Consider the following 26,516-nt stretch of genomic DNA (forward strand, 5'->3'; position numbering starts at 1 on the left):
GGCCTTGCCTTCTGGGACACGCAGAAACATTTGCACCCTACAGCCCTTCATTCACTCAATAAGCACATATGACCAGCTCTCTATGTGGCCTGGAGGGTTTGAAAAGAGAGAAGACTCCCAGTTTTTTCAGCTACTGCCCAGAAGATTAAAATAGAGTAGCTATTACTTATAATAAATGTACACTATGTGCCAGGCACCCTTCAACAGCTCTTCATGTATTAATCAATCCCTACGACAACCCTCTGAGGTACTATTATTGCCCATTTTATAGAAGAGAAACTGAGGCCGTGGCAATTCAACAATTCGCATCCAAGGTCATGCATCTTGCAGAGCAGACTAGGGCTATGAGCCCAGGCAGTCTGGCTCCAGAATCCACCCTTTTAAGCATTATATGGCTTTCAGTCTTCAGAGTTCCATTTGTCCTCTGGAAGATGAGCCCATTTCACAGATGGGGTCCAGCATCACAGAGCAGCAGTCAGGCCCTAAGTCCAGCCTCTGCATTTGCTCTTACCCCCAGGCTGCCCCTAACCCCCTCCCCCATCTCAGGCTCCTCCCACCTGCCCCAGCAGTGGCGCCTGAGGCGTCTCGGGGCGCAGAGCCCACGCCTGATTGATGACCTGGCTCCAGAGCCCATCGCTCACTCACAGGCCCGGCTCCGGCCTGCCTCCCTGCATCCTGATTTCCCAGGCAACAGGACAGAGGAAGGAGGTGGCCGTGTTTACTGCTGGAGAAGGTGGGGGCAGGAGATTCTGAGAGAAAAGGGGGTCTCTACGCACAGGGCAGGTCTTTAGGAAGGTCCCTTGCCACCCAGATAGCTCCCCCCACACGTTGGAGGCGCCCAAACCCCACCACTGCTATTTCCCTTTGCTATAATGCGTTGTCTTTAGAAGGCCGGAGCCAACACGTGGCCATGGAGCTCATTCATCAGAAGGTCACCCATTAGCACTCCCTGATGAGAAGCAAGTCTCAGCATGGGTTTAGCCAGATTTCCAAGGAAAGCTTTAAGGCAGCCTGGCTTATCAGGCTCAACTCATATTAGTTGCTGCCGGCTAGGGACCTGGGAAATGTCTTAAGGAGACCCTCACAACTGAGGCTCAGAGAGGCTAAATAGATTGCCCACAGACACACAGCGAGTCAGCAGCAGATCCAGTGCGCTTTCCTGGCGGGGGGTTAAGGGCCAGGACTTGGGAGCAGCACTGCCTGGGTCTGAATCCTGCCTCTGCCAGTACCTAACTGCTAAGTGACCTTGGGCCTCGATTTCCTCTCGTGTAAAAGGAGATAATCACAATACAGCCCTCTTACGGATGTCGTAAAATTAGATGGGTAATGCGCTGGTACACAGTAAGTGCTCCGTGAATTAATAAATGCATGAAATGGTCGGACATACTGTGCCTGGGGTGGGGGTGGGGGGGTTTGGGAAGTCAGATGTCAGCGTCCTTTAGCCCTGATGGGCTGTGTCCCTTGGCAAGACTGTCCCCCGCAGTCTCGATTCGTCCACCTGCAACCAGGGAGGGTTGGTCGGGGGTCTCCCAACAGCCAGTTCCCTGGTGCAGCCCACTACTCCCCGCGCCCCTGCAGAGTCATCGTGACCCTGGGCTGGCTAGGCCCTCTCTGGGCCCACCTCCCCGATGGCTTCTTTCGGCGCCGAGCCCACCCGGCCCACTCACCCTCTGCTCCCTCCCCGCAGCGCCTGGACTTCGAGTCCCAGCCCGTGCACACCGTGGTCCTGGAGGCCCTCAACAAGTTCGTGGACCCCCGCTTCGCTGACCTGGGCACGTTCCGCGACCAGGCGATCGTGCGCGTGGCCGTGACCGACGTGGACGAGCCCCCCGAGTTCCGGCCGCCCTCCGGCCTCCTGGAGGTGCAGGAGGACGCGCAGGTGGGCTCCCTGGTCGGCGTGGTGACGGCGCGGGACCCCGACGCCGCCAACCGGCCCGTCCGGTGAGACCCCCGCCCGGGGCCACGCCTGCTGCCTGCTCTCCCGCCACCGCCCGGCGGACAGACCGCGGGCAGAGGGGGAGGGGCGGGGGGCGGGGAAGGTGGGGATGGACACAGAGATGCCGCTCAGAGACAAAGGAAACAGATGTGAGAGTGGTCACAGAGAGTCAGGGGACTCAGGACAAGGAGGGAGACCCAGGTTTGACAGACACCGCAGAGTGAACAGGGCTCGGCCCCGGTCCTGTCTGTCCGCGGTGGCTCCCTCGGTGCCCTCGGCCTGTCCATCCACATGCCTATGACCCCCGAGTCCACTCTCTTGCCCACCCTGCCGTCTCAGCAGCTCCCCTTGGCTCCCCTAGGCACCCAGAACTCACCACGTTTGGAACTGAGCTCCAGGTCCCTCCACCAAAAACGACCCCAACCTTCCAGTTGTTGAGATCAAAAATGTTGGAGACACCCTGCCTCCTGTCTCTGTCTCCCACCTCCCTCCAGTCCATCAACAAATCCGGAATCCCACCACCTTCTCCACCTGCGCTGCTACCCACCTGCTACCCCCTGGTCCAGGCCACCATTTTCTCTTACCCCGACCCGCATCCCCCGATTCCGGCACTCCTCCCCTCCCCCCTACTGGTCTCCCTGCTTCTGCCCCCCCCCCCTTTAATCTAGAACTGGCCTGGGGCCAGACTGATCCTGTCCAAACGGAAATCAGAGTTTGGCCCTCCTCTGCTCAGAGCCCCCCAAAGGCACCCATCTGGCTCAGAACAAAAGACCAAGCTCTCACAGTGCCCCCCAGACCCATGAGATCTGGCCTCACTGTAGCCTCTCAGACCATTCCTCCCGAGGTCCTCCTTCCTAGTTCAGGGGGCTCAGCCACACTCGCCTCCTCACTGCTCCACAGATACACCAAGCTCACTCCACCTCAGGGCCTTTGCAACTGCTGATTCCTCTGCCTAGAATGTTACCCCCTTAATATCCCCACGATTGGTCCACTGGCTTCCTCTAGGCCTTTGCTCAAGAGTCACCCTCTCAGTGATGCCTTCCCTGACCACTCTTTCTAAAATTTCATCCCCACCCCAACCCCCAGCCCCAACACTTCACATCCCCTTTCCTCATGTCACCCTGTCCTCAGTAGCCTTCACCATTGAACACGCTACCTAGTTTTCTAACTCCGTTGTGTGTCTCTGCCACTACCAGATGAGCCCCATGAGAGCAGGGTGTTCTGTGTGCTCACCACTTTACCTGATGCCCTGCACTCGGTGGACACTCGCTGACTGCCCTGATGAGTGAATGAAACATAAAAGCAGAGAAAAACTGAGAAAAGAGAGAGAGGCTCAGGGGCCTGGGGAGAGCCCCACAGTGAGAGGAGGAGGTCGGAGAGAGGGGGGAGCCAGTGGAAAGACCATGAGAGGAACTAAAAGAGGCAGGGGACCTACCTGACCATGTAGAAACAGAGGGGATCTGCTGAGAAAGCCAGAAAGGGAAAGAAAGAGAAACAGACACAGGGAGAGAGAGGGGTTAATGGGGTGGGGGGAGACAGGTGGGTGGAGGGGCAGGGATGCTGCAGCTCTGTTGATGTTTCTGGAAGGGTTTGAGAAGTCCCTGACTGTGGCCCAAATTGGAAGAAGGTCAGGTGGAAGAGACGGGAAGAAAGGTTGTAGCAGAAATGATCCAGAGGAGGTCAGGGATGGGGGGAAGGGCCACTGTTGGACAGACGGGAAGGAGATTCCTGAGCTCCCTCTTCCTCCCTGAAACCGCTGGACATAATCAGTAAGTAATCCCAGAACCAACTATGTGCCAGGCTCTGTGCTGAGCACTGAAGAGAGGGAAAAGGGAAGTTAATTTGAGGATCTATGCATTACATGGTTCCAGATGGGTAACGTTCCCCTCATCATCTATGTGAATGGTTCTCTGAGTTGTACAGTGCACAGCATGTGCAATCTTACATGGCAGCCCTGGGTGACGACAGAGAGATGCCTGCCTAACTGCCTACAGGCTCTCAGACTGGGAAATACCCTCAGGGGTCTTAAAAGACTTCCTGGAGGAGGCAGGAAATGAACTGAGGTGGTACCTGGCTATGGTCAGGTGTACATACGAGGTGAAGGGCATTCCAGGCAGAGGAACAGCTTGTGCAGGCATATGGAGGCCGAGGTAGCTGTGCCTGGAGAAGAGCAGACCGTGATGGCTACAGTGGACTGAGGGAGATGAGGCAGCAAAAGTGAAGTCTGGCAGGCCTCAGGGCAAGCTGAGGAGCTCAGACTCAGGCCAGAGAGCCAGAGGGCCCGGGGTTGCCTCTGCCCTCCTCACTGTCCAAACCGTCCCACTGCCTCTGAGCTCCTCTGCCGCCCTTCCACTCAGGCTGTCGGGACAGTCTGTCAGCAGCCCCCTAGCCTCTGGCTGGGCCACAGACCTCTCTCTCTCCAGGAAGGGATTATCACCCATGTGTGTGAGGAAACCGAGGCCCAGGGAGGGGAGGAGGTGTCCCTGGGCTCTCTTGGGGAGTTGAGAGCCAAGAGTAGGAGCTGAGTCCTCGCCTCCCAGGTTAGTGCTCCTGCCTGCCTGCTCCCCTCCCCTGCACTGTCGCGCTCACACCCCCTCTCAGTCTTCTCTCTGCTCCCTCTGTTGGCTTCCCTTCCCTCCGGCTTTTATCTACACTGAAAGGGCCAACTTTGAAACCAGCTTCTCACCTTCTTTCATCTCTCTTTGCTGGCCCCTTCCCTGGGGCTCCTCAGATGTGGAGGCCATGAGGAGCTTGCGACAGGTCCAATTTAACACCACAAACATTTACCCAACTCCTCCTCATCCTCCGGGAGCCAGGCCTGGGGACAGGAAGATGACTCAGCCAAGGGCAGAGCTGGGGATGAGCGCCCTCTCTGCAGGGGACAGACGCGGAAATAGGAGGCCAGTGAGGGGCCACTGAGAGACAGAAGGGCTCCTCATGGGGCACATGTGCTGCCCAGAGCCCAGCTTGCATCCTCAGCTCCTGGGTTCGCAGGGTCGTGGACTCAGTCAGCACCTACACATTGAGTCAAGGGGGAAACAGTGGTAATAAGACCTCATCCCTGCCCACAGAGAGTTTGCCTTCTCCTGGGGAGAGACAGTCATCGTGCTGATAAGAGCTATGAAGGAGTTAAACAGGGTAATAGGATAAGGATTGGGGCAACAGGGGCTACTATGGATCCAGTAGTCCAGGAGTTGACAGATGAGCTGAGATCAGAATGATAAAGTGAGAGCCAACTTGCAAAGATGTGAGGAAGAGCATTCCGGGTAGCGGGAACAGCAAGTGCAAAGGTCCTGGGGCAGGGGCAGCTTGGTGTGTTCCTGGAGATGAAGACATTAAGTGGTATCCTCAGAGATTTTATAGGTAAAATCTAGGCACCTGGGAAATACAGAGATGCAGATATGCAGAGCGGTTTTCTGAGTTCCTGCACTGGGGAGAGTGGAAAGTGCCTCATCTTGTTGCATTTCCCCCTCAGGAGGTATCATACGTAGTTTACAGATGAAGAAACTGAAGGTCAGAGAGGAGAAGTGACTCTGCCAGTGTCATTCAGCTTGAAGGGGGGAGGAATGATTTAACCCATGATTGTCTGCTTCCTGAGTTCAGCCTCCTGTTATTTTACCCCAGCTTCTTACTCTCTCTGTGGTTAGGTGTCCTCCCCTGTGCATAAGGCACAGAGATGAATCAGACATAGGCTGACAGGAAGGCTAGGCCCCGATGTGAAGGCATCTAGTGACAGATCTAAGTCGAGTGGTCTTGGGCTGAGGCCGGGGCTTGAGGACTACAGAACTCCAAGGAGGGGCGAGGACTCAATGCACCACCGAGGGGAATGAGCACAGGCTTCTGCATATGGCCCCCAAGCAAGGCTGAGGAGGTGAGGTTGGAACAGGGAGAGGATGCTCCAGGTTGAAGTGATGGTAAGGGCCGGGAAGCAGGAATAGAGTCATGGATTCAGGAGGTTAAGTTCAGCAGCAGGATGATCAGCTGGATGAGCTCATGTCAAGGTGGGCAGAGATGAGGACAGAGGGGCACTTGGGCCAGGCTGGGAAGGACTTGAATGTCAGGTGGAGAAGCGGGACTCCATGCTTAGGCAATGGGAAGCCTTGGAAGCTTTGGAGGGAGGGAAGAGAGTGCTCAGATGGGCCCATCTCTGGGTTAGGCAGCCTTGCAGATAGTCAGGCCCTTGATCAGCCCAGCATAGCCCTACACCGTGGTGAGTCTTCTTCGAACATCAAAACCAGCAAAGCCCACACTGGACCAGTGGGAGCAAACACCTCATTTCCTCCCAGCACTCCACAGTGGGGTGCAGCAGAAAGTACATGGGCTCTGGAATCAAAGAAGACTTGGGTTGGAATCTCAGCTCAGTTGTAGAACCATGGGAAGATCACTGGACCTACTGCAAGCCTCAGTTTTCCCATCTCTAGAATGGGCATCATGATAGTACCTGCCTCATTCATTTATTCAAAAATTAGGTATTAAATGCCTACTGTATTCTACTAGGTTCTGTGCTCGGCGCTCGCAGGGTTGGAGGGAGTCTTGTTTGGCACATGGTAGGCCCTCAGGAAATGAACATTAAACATTTCCCTTGTGGCCTGTACACCCATTTCTACCCTTCAATCTGCAACTTGTACTAATCACGTACAAATTCCCAGGCATCATGTTTGGGCTTTGAGTGTGTGTCTTAAGCTTGTGTGGGGGAGGGCAGGTATGTAGAAAGAATCGCAGATGGGGTGGAGTGAGCAGAGAGGAATCCCTGGTGGGGGGGAGGGGAGCCCCTTCTGCATCTGAAGAGACTCTTCGTCTAGTAGCTCAGGTGGGGGCTGCATCATTCAGCCTGCTGTGCGCATGTGTACATGAGCCTCCACAAGGGAGCCCTGGGAAGGCTGCACATGTGCAGGAGCCTGTTGCCTTCCGTATCTCTCATGCCTGTGCGTGCGCTGTGTGCACATATTGATGCGGACAAAACCCACATAGTGCACCAGGCCAGGCCAGGAAGCAGGACCCTCCCCACATCCCCCACCCTAACCTTGACAACGGCAGCACTTTGTGCAGTTGGAGTGTGTCCGAGTGCAGGTGTGCCAGGCTGGCCCTCAGGAGGGTGCCCTTAGACGAGGCCCTGCACAGACCTGGGTGTCCACTAACCAGCCCTTTTGACCCAGGGCAAGGCACCTGGCTTCTCTTAGCCCAGTCCCCTCATCTGTGAAATGGGGGTGATAACAGTGCCTGGGAAGATGGGAGGAGCTCATGCACGTAAAGGCCTTCTGCAGGCCTGGCACGAAGTCTTGCTGGCAAAAAAAGTCAGAGCAAATCCACAGGTCATGCGGCAGGCGCCCAGCACTGCCTGAAGTGTTCCACGGGTAGCTACTTGTCCAACCCTCGGAGCTGCTCAGTAAGGTAAGTATTGTTATTATCTCCATTTTTAAGAGGAGGAAACCCAAGAACAGAGAGATCAAGTGATTTACCCAAGGCCACACAGCTAGGTTTCAAACAGGCAGATGGGCACCAGATCCGCGCTCCTGACCATCATTCTGGGTCCTCCCTTGCACCCATGCACAGACATGCACACACACGCACCACACACTAGCTGACAGCTACCCACACTCTGTCTGCACTCCACCCGCACAGGCTCCGGTTCCCCTCCCTGCCGTCCAGGTCCTGGCTGACTGAATGAGGAGCCGGACCTTCTAGATCCACAGCTGCCTCCCACCCTTCTCAGCCTGCTGGAGATACTGCAACGTCCGCTGTCAGCACATGGGGCCTCCCACCCCCGGGGGCACACAGACCACACACCGGTTGGAGGGCCTCCCCTGTCCCCCTTACCAGACGTTTCTGAATAATAATTAGAATAACAATCATTCTCTCTCATGGAGTAATTTTCCTGGAGCTCAGCTAGGCACCTTATCCCCCAGCTAGGCATTTAATCCTCCCAGCAACTTGCAAGGTAGGATTATCATCTCCATTTTGCTCAAAATTAAAGTTCAAAGATTGAAGTGACTTATCAGGGGCATTGTGGACTTGGATCCATACCTAGGCCTAAGCAGCTGCCTCTTGAGCCTTAGCTTTTCCAACAGCAAAGCAGGACCACACACACAGACACACATGCACACCACTCACATATTCAGGTCACACATACACACACACACACACACACACACACACACTTTCCGCCCACAACACCGACCAGACGCACAACTCATGCACCTACACGTGAGGTCCATAAGCCTCCCCTCTCCCGCCCCCCATGTTTGCCAGGCCACGCTCTTTGCTTCATGCCGCGCCCCTCCACCCCTCCCTCCCACTCACTGGCTGGCTTCCTGAGCTGCAACAAAACCACCGGGGCTCAGCCAGCCACACTGACCTGCAGCCCCAAGTCTTTTGCTGGTTAATGGCAGGTCCCTGCGGCCCGCCCCATGGCCTTGGGAACAGCTGCCTCCACTTAGATTCAGCTCCCCGCCTTCCCCTCCAGGAGGGAACAGAAGAGAAAAACTGGGAGGAGAGAAAAGACAAGGGAGTTCTAAGCAGGAACGGGAGAAGCAAGAAGATGGCAGGCATCCTCCCACAAGCTCTGCCTCATGCCCAGGCCTGACCCAGTGTTCAGGAGCCCCAGGCTGTGTCAGGCCCTGGCCCTCTCCTGGACTCCATTCTCCCAGGAGAATCGGGGAGGTTCCTTCCAGCCGAGCTGACACTCGGAGCCTGGTTCTACCTCCTTTGGACCCAAACATCTGACAGGCCCAGGCTGGGGACAAAGAGGATCTGAGGCTCCATGCTTTGCAGCTTTGGGTGGTTCAATGAGCTAAAAAAGAACTCTGGGTAGAGAGTCCCAAATTTGGGTACAAATACCAATTCTGTGACAGTTCCTGTGCAGTTTTGAGCAGGGTCATCACTAGCCCACAGGGCATCTTTGCATAAATAAGAAAAAGATCCCTTTTGAGGAGATCCTCCCTCAGCTAGGACACATGGCAAGCTGAACACTGGTTAGACTTTAACCCCATTTCACCCCTTCAGCCTGGTTGGTACCTTTGTGCAGGATACAACCTGCTCAACCACACTTGGCAGTCCTACGCTTAGCAAGTTTCCTTTCTGAGCCTCAGTGTCTTCATCTGCAAAACAGGGAAGATCCCATCAGCTTCACAGGATGCCAGGCAGGGACCTCATCTGTCTCATTTGCCCTTTTATCCCCGGGACCTAGCACAGAGCAGAACAGAGAAGGCACTCAGTTAATGTCTAAGCATAAAGAAATGCAGGGAGGAATGGCTAAAGGAAAAGCAGGCTACAAATTACTAAGTGCTGTGCCAGTGGAAGGAAGTATCATCTTGGGTCTGAAGCCCCCCATACACTTTTGCCCAGGTCAGGAGGCCCCAGGTTGGTCAGGGGCAAGGGGGATGTGGGCTTAGCAGCTTAGGGACAGGGAGGAGAGTTGATGGGAGCTCAGGAAACTGGCGGTAATGCCCACCATACCCATACACACAGCCTTTTACAGTTGGCCGTAGCTTTCACCATCTTTGCCTCCACCCCAGTAACTATGAAAAGAATAAGGGATGTCACGTATGCCTATGCCCAGACTCATGAATTAGCTCCTCTAACCCACACCAGTGTGAGGGAGTACAGATCACCCCCTTTTCCAGATAAGCAAATGGAGGCCAGGGAGGTCCAGTGACTTGTCCAAGGTCACACAGGTGGAGTAAGTAGCCTGGGATTCAAACGCAGCTCTGATTACTCTCAGATGCGGGCAGTGCCACTGGGTGTCATTATTCCCATTCAACAGATGAGGAATGAGGCCCAGGGAAGGTGTAATGCAGCTAAGCCCCACTGTAGGGTCGCTTCAGGGCTTTGCGCCTCCAGCAGGGGGCGTTTCTGGCGCCCTCGCCTCCCTGGGCCTCAGTTTCCCCCTCTAGGAGATGGGGAAAGGATCCCTTTCCTCCCTGTGGGAGGGCCCCGGGTGGCTCAGGCTGAGCCCCGCCCCGCCAAGCTTCTTTGTCCTCGCCGCACAATGCATGCGCTCTTGCTTGGCATTCGAGGCCTTTGTGGGCCGCGCAGCCTGGCGGCGCCCCCGCCCACGTTATCAGCGCGGGGAAGCGGCGGCCGGAGCTGGCGGGGCCTCTCTGGGCCGCCGCCCGAGACATGTGTTGGACACGGGCCTTTCAGGCCTGGAGCCGCCGCACAAAGGCCCGGGAAGAAGGCGGAACAAAGGGCTTTTTCACGCGGCAACTGAAAAGCCGCAGATTAGCTCGCGCGTGCTGCGCCGGCGGGTAGGGGCCGCCGGCCGTCGCCCCGGACCCCTCGCCACCGCTCTCGCTCAGCCGTGTGGCCGGGCTGGGGCCTCCACGCCGACCCCCTCTCTCCTGCTCAGAATTCCCCTCGCGCCCCCCGCCCCCCAGGACACGTCCAAGCCCTGGATCCCGCGCCCCGCGCGTGCCAGGGCCACCCTCTGCCTGCTCCTCCGTTCGACGCGCTGGGCGCCGTTAGCCGTTCTCTGAGTAATTCCTGCCCGCCATTCTCTGAATGATTCATCGCCCCTCTGTTCCCCCGACCCGCCCCCCCACCAGCCCCGCCCCCTTCCCAAGCCCAATTTGAGGGTCAGCTCTTAGGGAAAGATAAGAATCGAATATGCAGTGAGTGCCAGGGACTTTGCCCACTTCCAGCCTCACAACTGTGGGGTGCAAATTATTAGCCCCATTACCCAGCAGAGGAAACCGAGGCTCAGAAAGGTTGAGGGTGGCCCGTGGTCACACGGCGGGTACCGGTGCAGCAGAGACGCAAACCCACATCCCTTCCCACCCCTCCTCTCTTGGAAAGGGTTTCTCTGCTCCTGGTGTCTCCCAGGCAGATGATGCCTCTTTTGGGGGGTGGGGGAAGGCTGGTGGACTTGGGCACGGGCTCCACCTGGCGCCAGGGCACCTTCAATCAGCCCCACCCTGCCTCCCTCAGGTATGCCATTGACCGCGACTCGGATTTAGACCAGATCTTTGATATCGATGCGGACACAGGCGCCATCGTGACGGGCAAGGGGCTGGACCGCGAGACGGCGGGCTGGCACAATATCACCGTGCTGGCCATGGAGGCGGGTGAGCCGGGGGGCGGGGCGAATACTGGGGCGGGGCGAAGGCCGTGTGATGGGCGGGGCTGAGGCGGGGCAAAGAGAAAGAAACCCGGGCACAGATGGCCGGGTTGCGGGAGGCAAAAGCTGATGCGGAGGAACAAAGACCTGGGAAGGATCCCAAGCCAAAAGGCGAGAGCTGGTCTGGAAGCTGACTTTCTTCCCTCAGCATTTATTGAGCACCCACTACATACGAAGCCCTGTTTCAGACACTGAGGATACAGCCTTGAACAAGACAGAAAAGCTCTTGTCTTTGTGGGGGAGCGCTAGATTATCAGCAAACAGGTGTACATATGTCAGATGATGTGAAGTGCTAGTGAGAAACCGGGAAGGAAGAGAGCCGGGGAAGGGGATTGGGAAGAAGAGGGTGTTGTTCCTCTTAGAAGAAGGCCTCTCTGAGAAGGAGCCATTTCAACAGAGACCTTAGGAAAGTGAGGAAGTCATGCCCATGTCCGAGGGAAGAGTGTTCTAAGCAGAGGGAACAGCCAATGCAAAGGCCCTGAGGTGGTAGTTTGCCCAGCATATTGGAGGAATGGCAAGGAAACCAGTGTGGTTGGCGAGGGGCAGAGTGATCAGCCGTTGTAAGTTCTTTGGACTTTACTCTGAATAAGGTGGGAATCACAGGTCAGGGCCACCATTTGAGCTGAGGAGGGACATTACCTGACAGGATACCTCTGGCCGCTGCATGAGAATAGATCCTTTGGGGGGTGAAGGAGGAAGTTAAATGTGATAGTGGCAGGAAGACAAGACCGTGTCCTGGCCCAGGGCTACAGCCATGGAGAAAGTGAGATGTGGTCAGCTTTGGGGGACAGGCTGAAAATGGCGGGGGGCTCGCAGGGCCAGGGATTTTCTGATGGAATGACTGATGTGGAGATAAGAGATAGAGAGGGGGTCCGGGACTACTTCAAGGTGCTTGGCCTGGCTTTCTGGAAGAGTGCATGCCTGTGCACGCGTGTGCGCGTGCGTGTGTGTGTGCGCGCGTGCACCACGGGCAGTTTGGTGCAGCAGGCACGGGTAAGCTGCAAGAGAAAGAGGGGAGGCTCTATGCATGGGGTCCAGATAAGTAAGGCCATGGAGGTGTGGAGCTGAGACCACGGGGTTCGCAGAGGCCCAGGAGAGGCGAGGTGGCAACTGCAGGCCTCCTCCAAAACCAGAGCAATGCTGCCTGGACCTGGTCTCCAAGCCCCACCCCCTGCCATCGGCTCTCAACGTCCAGGAGCCTGCAGAGCTGCCGGTAAGCAGTCATGACAGCAGAGAGACTCAGAGCCTCTGAGCCTCGGGTGCGTGGGTGGGCGACATTCAAACTTGCCCCTGCGTGCACTTGGAGTGGTGGCCCAAGCCCCTCCTGGCCCTGCGAGCCCCCCACCAGCCTTCCTCCTCCTCCCCTTGCCGGTGCCCTCCCACTTTGCAGGCCCCACCGGCCCGTGGGCCAAGGAAGTCCCTATGCAGAAGTTCCCTCCGTCTCTTTCAACTTCAGTTTAAAAGAAAATACAAAGCTGGCTCAAACCTCAGTGCCTGCTACTCGGGAGCCTTTGAATCCACTCCTCCACCGCATGAAAGGAAAGTAACAAAGGTGGCTGGAGAGGAAGTGGCGGCTGGACTGGGGGGGAGGAGAGCTCCCACTCCTTCCCTCCCTGCTCCCTGGGCGGCCAGGGGAGACTGGCCTGGCTGCTGGGCAGAGAGCCCCCTCTCCCTGCCCACAGATACATCTCCCCCCACATGTCCGGCTCGGCACCCTGCCTGACGTCCCACTCGGGTTAAGCATTGTGCTTCTGGCCCAGTGGGTCTCTTTGCAGAGAGCAGCTAGAGTGGTATACAAAGTCTATAATGCTGCCATTTCACAGAAGAAAGGATGTGGAGGGGACTCTCCCACAAACATTTTACAGTGTTTACCTCATCCATATTCTGGGCTGGAGGCTTTCTAGTGTGGACTTCTATTGAATCATGATCAGTAACCGATCAGCACCCACTTTACTGATGGGAAGATCGAGGCTCGGAGAGGAAACTTGCCCAAGGATGTGCGGTGGCAGAGCTGGGATTTGGAGCAAGTCTGCCTAGTTCCCTCCGCAGCAAGGCCACGTGAGCTCCCTTTCCCGGGTACTCTCTGCAATCTGAGCCCCCCCACCCACCCACCCACCCACCAGTGCCTAGCAACCGACCATGGGGAAGATGAGGCTCTGGAAGGAGACTGATCACTGGGCTAGAGACCCTCCCCCCTGAGCTGCAATCAACAACCCCTGCCCAACCCTCACCAGGTATTAATCAATGAGAAAACGAATGGCTCCCGCTTCACAGAGCTAATGGGGGGATTCAATAGGATCATGCATGGAAAGAACTTGCCTAGTACTTAATAAGTGCTCAATTAGTGGTATCTATCAATCCTGACTCTGTGCACTTGACTACAAGCACCAACTCTGTGCAAGGCATTTTACAGTAGTGAGCTCACTCGTTGAATCTTCCCACCTAAGAGGTGTCGGTTCTGCCCTTATCCCCAATGTATGGATGAGAGGTGAAGTCATTTGTCCAAATTCCCAGCCCCAGCCTGTCTGACTCCAAAGCCCGGCTCTTACCCAGATGCCCCTCAAGTCATGTTTTTTTGGTGCCAGGCACGAATCCAGGAGTGTCACAAATAATCCACCGACTCCAGCTTCTTGCCATCTCTGCAAGACAAGGGCAAAATTATTATCCCCACTTTACAGAAGAGGAAATAAAAGCTCAGGGTGGAACAGCGATGGTTCCAAGGTCACGGAGCAAATCCACACAGGGTCAGGGCTCCACCCCCAGACCTCCTGCTTCCTAGCAGCCAGTCCGAGCCCCAAGGGCAATGCCAGGGGTTTCTGCCTGCCCGTGGCCTCCTGCTGAAGCATCCATTTGGCTTCCTCAGAAACAGAGGATGCTGGTGGGGTCACGGTGGCCCCGCCTGCTCTGGGCGTAACAAACCCGAGGTGACAAGAATCAGAGGGGAAATATTTATACACAGTGGCTGAGCTTGGCGAGCACCTTGGAGAAGGCTGCACTGGGTCGGGAGCCGCCGCCGCTGTCATACTGGATTAGCTCAAAGACTCCCCAGCCACTTAGTATGCGGCTCCCCTCTCCCCGAACTTCTGAGTCATCCATTCTGCCCATGCAAACGCTCCTTCCACTGACATTATCTTTAACGTTTTGTAATCATGAAATATTAATGACCGATATTGAATTTAAAGTACAATTTGTGTCTGAATCCTTCGGTGGAAAGGGCAGTTGTAAAGGGACAGTCTTCAAAGAGTTGGGGGTGCGGACTTGGAAGGCCAGTGCTGGGGGGCGTTCCAGGGGCCGCATCCGGCCCCCCTCCTCCAGGGTCGTCTGGCCCTAAGCTGGTCTGGAGTGGGGGAGGGGGCAGGTCTCTAGCCGCCAGGAATAGCAAAGTGTTAACCAGATTAGCGAGAAGCTTCCCCATCTGGGTCACCCCAGGCCAAGTACGTCTTACAGCACCCTGGTTTTTCCTGCAAACCACGGAGCACTCGTCATGATTTATATATGTATTTGTGTGAGTATTTAGTTAATCTCTTCTCCCCAGGAAGCTGTACCTTCCACGAGGGCAGAGTCTTGTCTGCATCTGCGCTATTTATACCAGGCCTGGCACTTAGTAGGCGTGTGTAAATATTTACTGAACGAATGGATAAAAGGGCTGGCCCACCGAGTGAGGAAAGCAGGGTGGCGTGACACGTGAAAACTGGGGTCAGTTGCACCGTTCCCAGCTGTCTGCGCTTGGACGGGTCACTCCCCCTTTCATTGCCTTACTTTTCTCATCTGTAAAATGGCACTGTGTTAGATGGCTGTAAAGATAATAATTTTTTTTAAGATTTTTATTTATTTATTTGAGAAAGAGAGAGCGAGCGAGAGAGAGCAAGCACGAGCAGAGGGAGAGGGAGAAGCAGACTCTCCGCTGAGTAGGGAGCCCAACATGGGGCCTGATCCCCATGGGATCATGACCTGAGCTGAAAGCAGACGTTTAACCGACTGAGCCACCCAGACGCCCCAAAGATTATAATTTACGATATCTTTACAATAATAGCAGCTTCTGTTTGTTTGAAGCTTACGATGTGCCAGACATCATACTGAATGTTGTATATAAAGCACCTCATGTCATGGACGTTAGAATCTGTGTATGTAAAATGACTAGCATGGTTCCTGACACACGGTACTTGTGATTCATAGTCAGAGAAAAGGATCTGAGGGAAGAAGGAATGTCAGAGATGATGGACTCCAGCCCCCACCCCCACCCTCACTTCACTGCTGGGGAGACTAAGCCCAAGGAAGGGAAGCAACTGGCCCAAGTCCAGCAGTGAGGCCCTATGACTCCCAGTCCAATGCTCCTTAGGAGGACAAGAGGGATGGAGGTGAGAGCTTGCAGTGGGATGAGACGCAGAGTGCTCAGTTGCCACGAGGACACCCCCCGCTCCCCACATGTCTACCCCCAGCTAGTGTTTCCAGAGGGCCTCTCCTCGCCGCCCATCCCGGTCTGGGTGCTGGGATCTGGTGGTAAACAAGGCTTGGCCACTGACCTCGGAGCTCACAGGTAGGCGGGGGAGAGACACATCGACAGCCAGTGACAACACAGAGCGGAAGGGGGCAGTGGGCCCTCAGGAGGAGCAGGGAAGGACTTGCCCACCCAGAGGGGAAGGAGGCCAAAAATCTTTCCCAAAGGAGGGGACATCTGAATTGGGTCTCAAAGGCTGAGGAAAGGGAGTTTGGGTGCTCGAGGCAGAAAGACTCAGAAGCTCAGCTGTCCACTGGCCATTCTGAGAATGGGGAGACTGGGGCGGGGGCAGAGGCTGGGGTGCGGGACGGCTGGAGCAGGCGAGGTGAGGTGAGCATGCAGACGCTCACTGGTTCTCTACAGGAAGGGCTTTCGATGTCCTCTGAGGAGCCAGACATCTGCTGGAGACAGCAGGGAACCAAGGCAGGTCTTGGAGCAGCAGAGTGACATGGTCAGATGTGCGGGCCCAGTGTTCACTCGGGCTCATGGGTGAACAGGAGGGGGCTGGCCTGGAGCAGGAGGGCACATGGGAGGCTGTGGTGAAGCCTCAGGCTTAGACAGGAGCTGGGGGTGTCAGGGCAGGGCTAGGACGGGCAGGGAAGCTGAGTGTGGTGCCATCTGGGGAAGAGGCTTGGCACAGTCCTGCATGGAAGGGGCTGCTTCAAGAGGCACTGAGCTCCCCATCACCAGAGGTGTGTAAATCAGGCCTGGGCTCCTCTTAGACTGGGTAACTCCCGGAATCCTGTGCCCCCTGAGTACCTAACAGAGGCAGACCGGAATAAAGATTTTGTCGTGTCTATGGGGTCTCCAGAGGACAGCCCAGAACATCAGGACCAGCTCAGCCCTAGGAAGGAAAACTTTCTCCCAACCCCCCATTCCAGAGTCCCTGATTCACCCCGAAGTCCTCCTTTATCCTTTGGAGGACTACACAACGCCCCCCACCCCAACAAAGTCGAAGCCTCCGGTCTCCCCTGGGAAGCCAAAGAGATAATCAAAGCCCTGAGAGAGACAGAGAAGGGTGCCCAAACCTCCTGCTCCCACTAAAGGTGAGTGAGGACAGGGTAGGGGGTGCAAGGAGTCCACTTTTGGCAGCCCTGACACCCCTCCCCTGGAGCACCCCCACTTGCTCACCCAGCTTGTCTTGGCCGGCAGGTAATTGGGATGATAAATCTTCCTGCCCAGCGGGCCAGCTCTAATCAGAGCCTGGTGTTTGGATGCAATTTAATTCTCTCGGGAAGGGGAGGAGCTGGGGGGACTGAAGAAGAGGGTCCGCTCTGCTGCCCACCCTCCACTGCAAGTGAGTGGGAAGGAGGTGCCTTCAAGCTGCCCCCCAAGCTCTCTCCCTCCCCCCCACTCCTGTTCCTTCCATCTCTCCTTTCCCCACCAGTCCCTCCTTCCTCCCCCCACTTCTCACTCCCACTCTTGCAACCTCCCTTGCCTCCTTCTCTCTGGGCTTCTCTCTCTCCATTTGTTTTACTGATGAGAAAACCTTAGTCCAAGGAGAGAGGCAGGAACAGCATCACATAGCTTGACTCTTGCCCAGATGGAGGGACCCTGGAGGGGGTGCACCCCCCACAGAATTAGTCCACCCGAGGAGGTATTGGTCTCTGCCTGTGGGCTCCCCAGTATTCCAGCATAGTCAGGGATGCCACAGGCAATGAAATCCATTCATTCGACAATCTTTATTAAGCATCTACTATGTGCCACGCACATAGCAGTAAACAAAATAGAAATTCTGCTTGCTTTCTCGTGGGGGAGACAAGTGATGAGCAAGTTAAGTAAGTAAAGACATAGCGGGTATTGGGTAAGTGTTATGGAGAGAAAGCAGGGAAGGGCGTGTCTGGTGGGATGGCAAGGGACACATTTAAAGAAGGTCATCAGGGGAGGCTCTCTGAGAAGGCATCTGGGCAAAGATCTGAAGGTGAGAACAGAGCAAACTTGGAGCAGAGCTCAAGAGAGGGGTGAGGGACAAGGCCAGGGAGATAGCTGGAAGATCACGTGCAGATGGGCATGTGGGCATGTAGGACTTGGGCTAATATTCTGATGGCCCGGGACTGAGGCAGTCAGGGAGAGCTTCCAGGAGGAGGCAGAGACATTTGTTAGGACATTTAGGACGTGGAGGCAAGTGGGACTCTGACGGCTAAAGATGGCAAGAAAGGCAGTACCATCTGATGATTAGAAACTTCCCCTCTGGAACCAGACCCAGGTTCGAGTCCCAGATTGATTAGTTGTTCCCTATGAGACCTTGGGCAAGTTCCTTACCTCTCTGAACGGGTTTCCTCCTCAGTAAAATGTCAATAATACTAGTCTCCACCTCCCACAATGGTTGACAGGAGGGAAGGGGGCAGCACAGAGCCTGGGCCACAGCGCATGCCTCGCATGTGTTTGCTGATGTCTTTCTGGGAAGGAGCACGTTCCTAGCAGTGCCCTTAACAGAGTCACCAGGCCAGCTCCCATTTCCTCTTCCCTTCCCAGTGGCCCCCAGCCCTCCAAGCCTAGTTTGGTTGAGATACCAGGTGAGTACCTGCCAGGGGCTGGGGTCTTCCTTGGAAGGGATCCAGAGTCTCATTATCTACAGCCTCCTCCTCTTCTCCTCCCGGGTGTTTGCATATGCTGTCCCCCCGTCCCTGGGGCACTCTTTCCCTCCCATCCCCTTCGCCTGATTCCTTCCTAGTTGGATCTCAGCCTAAAGGTCACTTACTCCAGGGAAAACATCCCTGCACCCACCGTGCTCTTGAACTTTTATCTCTTAGCTCTTATCAGAGTCTGGAGTACTGTCTGTCCCTGCCTCGAGACCGAGAGACCGTATAGGTCTTGCTCACTGTTATGTCCTTGGCACAAAGGAGGCACTCAATTCATAATCGTCAGCAAAACCCAGCAGCCTCAGCTCCAAACGGCTCAGTCCGATCCCCTGGCCATTTGCTATACGTCGGGGTCTCCGAGGCCCAGAGAAGGTAGGAGACCTGCCCACGTTGCACAGCAGTGCTCCCGCCCCCGGTCCAGGCACCCACTGAACAGCCCACCTCCTCGGCCCCCAGACCCCCAGGGTTTCACCTGCCACCTTCCTGGTTTCCTAGCAAGGTAGCTCAGAGAGGGAGCCCCAGGCCGAAGCACATTTAATTTTCATCTAGGAACCGGTTAAGGCTGCAGGCCTGCTCAGCTCTGGGCTGTCAATCAGCCTTCCTCAAGGCTGCATCAATTAGTTTAAAAATATTGAATGCAATTTTGCCTGACACAACATATTGCAGTTACTGCAAAATATAATTTATTTTAGAAGAAGAAATAATTAAACTAATTTGCATGTCAGTCAGCTGAACTGAGATGCCAAGAGGGGGGTTGGGACCCATGAGGGACCCAGCCCTGGGAGAGGGCACCTGCTGCTGGGCGTCAGGGAAGGGCCACTTGGACCTGGGTCCGAGCAGTAGTTGGTGCTGGATGGACAGATACCCAGGCAGCAGGAGGGCCTACTGGCCTCGGATCTAGACCAAGCACTGACCGTAGAGGCAGGAGACCCAGGACCCAACCCAGCTCTGCGCTGACTCCCTTGTGGCTCTGGGCAAGGTCCTGGCCCTCTCTGGGCCTCAGTTTTCTCATCTACAAAATGGGTTTAACAAGACCTCCTTTACAGGTTGTTTGAGGATCAAATGAGGTCATAGATAAGAAAATTTGTTATCGATTGGAAAGTCCTGCGCAGGGTGAAGATTAATTAATTGATGGAGTCTTTGTTTTATCCCAGAAACATTTAAGATGGTAAACTTATGAATTAGTCATTAGCAGTGATCACAAATGCGGCTAACTGTGATCAGGAGGGGTTTAAAGGAAGTCCACCAGAAGTAAGATAACAGGTTGGACTCCCCCACCTGCCGGTGGTTGGCAACCCCCCGCCACATATTAGATTCCTACAGCCATTAAAAAACCTCAGTGACCACGCCTTGGGCATCAGTGTGTTTCAAAGCCTTCCCAGGCGATTCTAATGTGCAGCCAGGCTGGAGGCCACAGCGATGTCATGGGCACACAAGGCTCTGCGGATTCCAGGCCGGCCCCAAATCCAGGGGTCCCTGGGATCAGTTCTGCAGGTGGTAACTAGGCAACATAGAGGCACACACCTTCCCTGCCCACTCGGCTGCCCCGCCTCTGAGACCCGGGATCCACAGCCATGCCAAAGGGTTCAGGGCTTTCCCAGGAGGTGACCTGTAGCATTTTTAAAAAGGAGGTAAGAGGGGTGCCTGGGTGGCTCAGTTGGTGAAGCGTCTGACTCTTGGTTTCAGCTCAGTTCATGATCTCAGGGTCATGAGATCGAGCCCCACGTCGGACTCTGCACTGGGCGAGGAGCCTGCTTCAGAGTCTCTCTCTCCCTCGGCCCCACCCCCCTCGAAAAAAATAAAAGAGGAGCAGGACAACAACAAAAAGGTAATTATGTGAGGTGAAGGACGTGTTAACTAACCTGATTGTGGGAAACATCCCACAATATATACACGTATAAAATCAATACATTGCACACCTTATACCACGTTGTCAATCCTATCTCAATAAAGCTAGGGAAAAAAAAAAAAGCAGCCACAAGAGGCCCAACAGATTGTAAAGGAATGGCTCATTAGTGGGGTTCTCGCCAGCAGTGGACCCGGCCCCCCTGCAGCGTGTCCCCCTCAGAGGAGCTGGCCCTGCTCTGGGGTCGCCCTTCTGCATGGCGCATAGGCCCCTGCGCCCCCTCCCTCTGCCTCAGCGGGGAGAGAGGTGCCTGGTCCTGGCAGCGGGCCTCACTCTCCCCACCTTCCCTCCTCCCAAACGCACCCTCCTTCTGTCTGTTTAAGTTCTTCAGCAACAGACTCTTAAAAATAACGGCTTGCCCGGCATTCCCAGTCACGACTCCGATCTCTCGCCCCCCCAGAAAAGCCCCCTCTAATCACTGAAGCTGCAGATCTGGGTGAGCTGAGAAGATAAGGTGCCCCTGGCTAAGGGGAGCTCCAGAGAGGGGCTGGGGTCTGCGTTAATTAAGGACTCATCCCCCTCCTTTCCCTGACCCTAGGAGGTGGCTCCCCCTGCCTCCGGATCCCATTTCTCCTTATCAACACACAAGCAGCTGCGGGCCACGGCGGGCGGCCCTGATCAGAGAAAGAGGCAGCCCCACTCCTCCCAGAACTCATGGGGTTCCTGGCTGCTTGGAAGCTTCCAGGCTGCCCCCAAAAGAGCTCCCTGCCCGCCAGGTTAGACGCCTAACCACCCTGCTTAGAAGGGGGTGGCTTCCTCTCTCCCAGTCCTTGAGGTCGCTGGCGCATAGAACTTGTCGGTAACGAACTCATGACTAAGATAGCTGAGAGCAGGGCACCAGTGAGCACCCAAGAGGTCCAGGGGACAAGGGGCAGAAAAGGCCAACATTCAAGGTGCTGCTCAGACAGGCCAGGCTGGGACAAGGTATCCTTCAATCAGTTGATGTCATTGCTGAAAGGACCCTTAAGGATGTCTGTTTATTTAACAAATCCTTAGATAGCACTTGCTCTGTGTTGTATACACAGCTTAAAAATGCTTTGCAGATAGGAACTCAATCTTTCCTCTTAACCAACCCATTACTAGTAGCTCCGTGTTGCTGGTGAGAAAACAGAGGCACCGAGAGGCCAAGTAACCTGGCAGAGACCACACAGCTACTAAGTGGCAGAGTTGAGATCAGAACAACTTGCCTTGGAGACTTTACTCTTAATCACTGTGCTCTGTTCATTTTCCAAATGTGGAAAGGGACATCAGGGAGGGAGGACCAAACACTGGGTCAAGGACAGAGCCATGCCTGGAACTCAAGCCTCTTTCCGTCCATGTTCTTCCAGGCTTCATTCATTCGTTCAACAAATGTATTAGAACTTACTCTGTGCTGTACCCCACAGTGCTGGAACCCGGGGGTTAATACAGCAGGGACCTTGACCTCAAAGACTTCACAGGTGGGGGTGTCATGGTTTTGCTGAAGACCCTGGCCAAGACCTACAGCCAGTGGACTTGTCTTGCCCTCTCAGGATCAGGTCTTAAAAGAGCAGAGGTTTGGAAGCCCCGTTGTCAACTGACCAGTTCTTTAAAGTTTCTCTTCTGCAAAGAGGGGATAGAAACTGACCCAAGCACAGGATTTCCACATGGATACCTGAAATAATGGATGTGGATGCTCCGGGTGCGTTCTGTGCCCTTGATGGTGATGGGATGTCGAGAATGGGATGCTGGTTGACGGCAGTGGTGATGATCGTGTGGCCGGGGGTGGGAGCGGGGGTAGCTATGTGATGGTGACGTGGGTGTTTATGGGGGGTGATGGTAGTAAGGGCGGGGCTGGTAATGGTGTTTGCGGTAGAGAGAGTGATCACGTGGGTGCTGCTGGCCATGCTGGTAAGGGCGCTGATGGGGATGGCCTTGGTGTTTGTGATAACAGAGATGAGGAGGGTGGTGCCTTGGATAGGGCAGTGGGGACACCATCATTCGGATGGCAACGGCCTAATGGCGAAGCCAGCAGGTTGGTGCCTGCGAGAGTGGTGGTGGGGGTGTGACCCCTTCATGCCCGTTGTCCTCAGTCCGGATCCTGTTCCCTGCCTGGTCAACCCACAGATCTCTCAGTGTGACCCCACTGCCTCGCCTTGTCCTCATGGCAGATGGGGGGTTGTCTAGGTCTCACACTTGAGGCCGCTCACCCCGCTCCTGTGCTCTCGCCGCAGACAATCATGCCCAGCTCTCCCGGGCATCCCTAAGAATCCGAATCCTGGATGTGAACGACAATCCCCCAGAGCTGGCCACTCCCTACGAGGCAGCCGTGTGTGAGGACGCAAAGCCAGGACAGGTAGGTGGAGGGGCTGGGGCCTGGGGGTTCTTGGGACTGGCTGGGACACCCTCTACCCAGGTCCAGTGTGGACTAGGCCTCACATCAGCTCCCTGCCCCATCCTACCCCTTCAGCTGATCCAGACCATCAGCGTGGTGGACAGAGATGAGCCTCAGGGTGGGCACCGCTTCTATTTCCGCCTGGTGCCCGAAGCTCCCAGCAACCCTCACTTCTCCCTGCTTGACATCCAAGGTGAGTTACCTCTGAACCACCAAATCCTAGGATGCACAAAGGAGGGGCCTAGCCTCCCCTCCCCTTCCCGTATTACCGGTGGAGAGACTGAGGCACCCAGAGGGCCAGCGTTGGGTCCAAGATCACACAGAAAATCTGGGTCAAGCTAGAGCTGTTCCCCAGCCCACTGGCTAAACCCTGAAGAACAAGCCGGGGGCGGGTGGGCAGAGTGGAGAGGGGGCACCCCAAGAGAAGAGAATGGAAAGATACAGAGAGGGAACAGATGAGGAGTGGGTGGGCCAGAGTCCTGGATGGAAAGAGCCCCCTGGTCTAACTGAAGATTGAAATAAGTCACGTGCACACACTCCCACCCTTCAGTTTAAAAAGCGCTGTATCCCACTCATGTTTCTCTTTGCATCCTCACGGCCACCCTGGGGGGTGATTTCCTTACCCCTCCCCCTATTTTACCCGTGATAAAACGGAGACTCTTGGAGGAAAGGGACCCACCCAGGGCCATACGGGGAGTCAGCGGCAGGCTGGGATTCCAACCCACCCCTGTCTCAGATCCAGCGTGCTTCCTGCTTTCGCTCGCTCGCCACCTTGAAAGTGACTGCCCTGCCCAGTCTGAGCTGATCCCACTGTGAGATGTGCCCCAGCAAGTTCCTCAAGAAGCTGAAGTCTGAGCCTTCGAGCACTGAACTGGGGGTGGGGGTTGGGGGGGTGCGTGGAGGGCATCAGTGGACTGGGAGTGAGGGCCCTGGGTCCCAGGCCAGGCTCAGCTGGGGGCTCTCTGTGCAGCCCCAGCAAGGTCTGCACTTCCTAAGCCTCCATTGTGTCATCTGTAAAATGGGGCTGAAAGGGCCTGCCCCCTGAGATGGCTAGGTGGCCCCCCAAGATGAAGGTATATTGTTAGTACCTGGAACACATCATTTCCTGCATTCAGCAATTATTTACTGAAACACTGTGCCTCTGTATCAGGCACTGTTCTAAACCCTGAAATACAGTGGCAAACAAGACAAAATCCCTGCCCTCGTGGAGGTGACATTCTGGTGAGGGGAGGTAGAAATTAAACAAGTGAATAATATGTTGGGGATGCTAAGTGGCTGGAGGGTAGATAACGCAACCTCGACAAGAGTCTAGACTTGATTTTGTTCAGTGCTGGGCCCCGAGTGCCTAGAGCAGGGCCTGGCACATAGTGGGTGTTCCATAAAATGTGTTAAACAAAACAGGGGAAAATAAAGCAGAGTAAGAGTAGGAGCTATTTTAAATAAGGGGGCCTGGGAAGCCATCTCTGAAGGAATCAATAGTGAGTATGACTCTAAAGGAAATTAGGGAGTGAGCCATGCTGATAACTGGACCAAGAATGATCCAGGTGGAGGGAACAGCAAGTACAAAGGCCCTGAGGTGAGAGCAGGCCCAGGATGTTCAAGGAACAGGAGGCCTGCGTGGGTGGAATGAGTGGATACCAGGACTAGGAGATCAGGTCATGTTGGTCCTTTCTGACCCTGGAACAGGTCTGGGATCACCCCCAAGACCCTTACAACCCTTCCCTCCAAAAGGAGGGACCTCAGTGGCCTCTGAAGCCAGACCTTCTGTATTTCCAAGAGTAATATTAAAAATATTTCACAACCAGTGCAGTTCAGATGACCAACCGAAAGGGACACTGACCATAAATAACCTGGAACAGGACCCTGGAGCCCCCACTGTGCCAGGCTTTACCCCCTTAGTGGCTTGATTGTGTCAAAGTTGGGGGTGGGCATGGGGGGAAGGCTGAGGCAGCAGGGAAGGACTTGGGGCTCGTGGAGTCAGAGTTATTTAAACCTTTTTGGAAGCATTTCAATATTTTAACAAATGGTAGTACCTTGCCCACGCATTATTCCAGTGGTATCCTGAGTTGGCCCCAGGAGATACGAATAGCCCTGGCTTGACCTCGCCAAGTTCACAAGTCTTTCCAACCCGAGGGGCCGGAAGTTCTGTCCCAACTGCCTCTCTTTGACGGGGAGCCGCCAGGAGCTCCCATCCCGCGTGACCCCCTGGAAGGAGCTCCAGGAGCGAGGGTGGCAGCCATGTGTTAAGCTCAGCACAGCCGTGGAAGGGCTCCTCCGCCAGGCCCCTAGCCCCTTCCCACGGCCTGCCAAGCCCCCTCCTCCTCACCATATAAATATCCTGGGTGACAAACAGCTACCCCAACCCATCTGTTTCTTTGTACACATTTGTAGCCAGTTTGGAAACGTGATTTATAAATATTGCTTTTGCAGCCAGGGATTGACACTGATGTATGTCAGGCCAGATGGATGGATACAATGCTAGGCGCAGTTCCTGCCTGGAAGGGTGGGGAAAGGGGCTGGGGTGACCAGCGGCTTCCCCAGGTGAAGCCAGCTGCTGCCCCGGAGGGCTGCTTGGGAGGTTCAGGGATGATGCCCAGGGATCCCCTTTTGTCGGGTGGAGGAGTGGCACGGACCAGAGCTCTGAGAACATATGCCTCCATGGCCAAAGGCGGCAACTCTGAGAAACAAACATCTCCTCTCCACTCCTCTGTTCTTGCTTGGGAATTTGAGGCTGAGCCAGAGCCAGCCACTCATTTTTCAAATCTGTCTACTTCTCTGTGCCTCTACTCCCACTATCCTCTCACACCTAAAACACACAGTATCTTCCTAACTCATCTTCCACATCCACTCTTGTGCTTTAGATTAGAAACGCCCTTGCATAGAATGGAGGCTCAGCAAGGACAGGGACCACGTCTGTCTTGTTCATGCTCTAGCCTCAGGGGCTAAGATAATCCTGACATCCAGAGGGTGTGAATGGATGATTTGTCGTGCTCGGTCTCTTCTTGGCTTAAAACCCACCAATCAATGGCTTCCCATTGCTTTTAAAAAAATAACCCCAATTCCTTACTATGGCCTCTAAGACTTTCCATGATGAGCCCCTGCCCCACCCTGCCCCCAGTTTGACCTTGACTCACTCGAGCCATCACCTTCCTCCCTCCAGTCACAAAGGACTGCTTTAGTTCCTTGAGCATATTATGCTTCTTCCAACCTCGAGGCCTTTGCATCGGCTGTCCCCTCTCCTTGAACTCATCATTCAGTACTAGGCAATAATACCACTTCTTCCAAGAAGATCTCCCTGACCTCTCTCAGACTAAGTCAGGTCCTCTGTTAGGTGCTCTTCCTGTACTTTTCCTTCTTAGCACTCACCATGGTTTGTAATTGTAGACTAAATTGTGGGTTTATTCAATTAACATTTGTCTCTCACATTAGAATATAAGCTCACACCCAGGAATATGGTTGGTTTAGCTCCCCACTGTTTTCTCCCTGCGACTAGGATGGTGCCTAGGACATAGTAGTTACTCAATAAAGATTTATTGGATGGCTGGGTGGAGGATGGATGGATGGATGGACAGAGGATAGATGGATGGATGGATGGAGGATGGATGGGTGGATGAGGGATGGATGGTTGCATGGATGAGTGGTTGGAGGATGGATGGTTGGATGGATGGATGGATGAGGGATGGATAGATGAATGGATGGATGGATGGATGGATGGTTGAGGGATGGATAGATGGATGATTTGATGGGTGGATGGGAAAAATAGCTATGTGACCAATTCACTGGATAAATCCAGACAAGTCACTTCTCTCTGAACCTCAACTTCCACACATATAAAATGGAAATAATGTCACAACTCTTGATGGTTGGGACAATTAAATATTACTATATATTTAAAGCATCCACACAGTCCTTGATGCATAGAAAGCCTGTAGTCAGAGCAGAGGAGGCCCACATCATTCCCTTTTCCTCATCTTGCTCTTGAGTCTCCTTTCTTCCCCTTGGGAAGGCAGATATTTTCACAGCCGGGGTTGATTTACCCTTTGACAGGCAGCTGAAGCCAGAGCTTGAGGAGCTGACCCGGGACCACCAGTTACCCCAAAAGTTGCAGTTCATTCAAGTGTCATTC

At 54.8% G+C, this 26,516-nt stretch overlaps 1 protein-coding gene across 1 annotated transcript in view; it reads left to right on the forward strand.

Moving 5' to 3' along the window:
* CDH22 (cadherin 22) overlaps nt 1-26,516 on the forward strand; it is a 66,450-nt gene that overhangs the window by 34,420 nt on the left and 5,514 nt on the right. The window contains exons 6-9 of the mRNA XM_081832656.1: nt 1,688-1,941; nt 10,862-10,998; nt 22,230-22,351; nt 22,466-22,583. Coding sequence (XP_081688782.1) covers nt 1,688-1,941; nt 10,862-10,998; nt 22,230-22,351; nt 22,466-22,583 — 631 coding nt within the window. The remainder of the gene's footprint in view (nt 1-1,687; nt 1,942-10,861; nt 10,999-22,229; nt 22,352-22,465; nt 22,584-26,516) is intronic.

The sequence above is a fragment of the Leptonychotes weddellii genome, chromosome 10 (assembly GCF_054177405.1).
Source record: "Leptonychotes weddellii isolate Sample4059 chromosome 10, ASM5417740v2, whole genome shotgun sequence".
Lineage (NCBI taxonomy): Eukaryota > Metazoa > Chordata > Mammalia > Carnivora > Phocidae > Leptonychotes > Leptonychotes weddellii.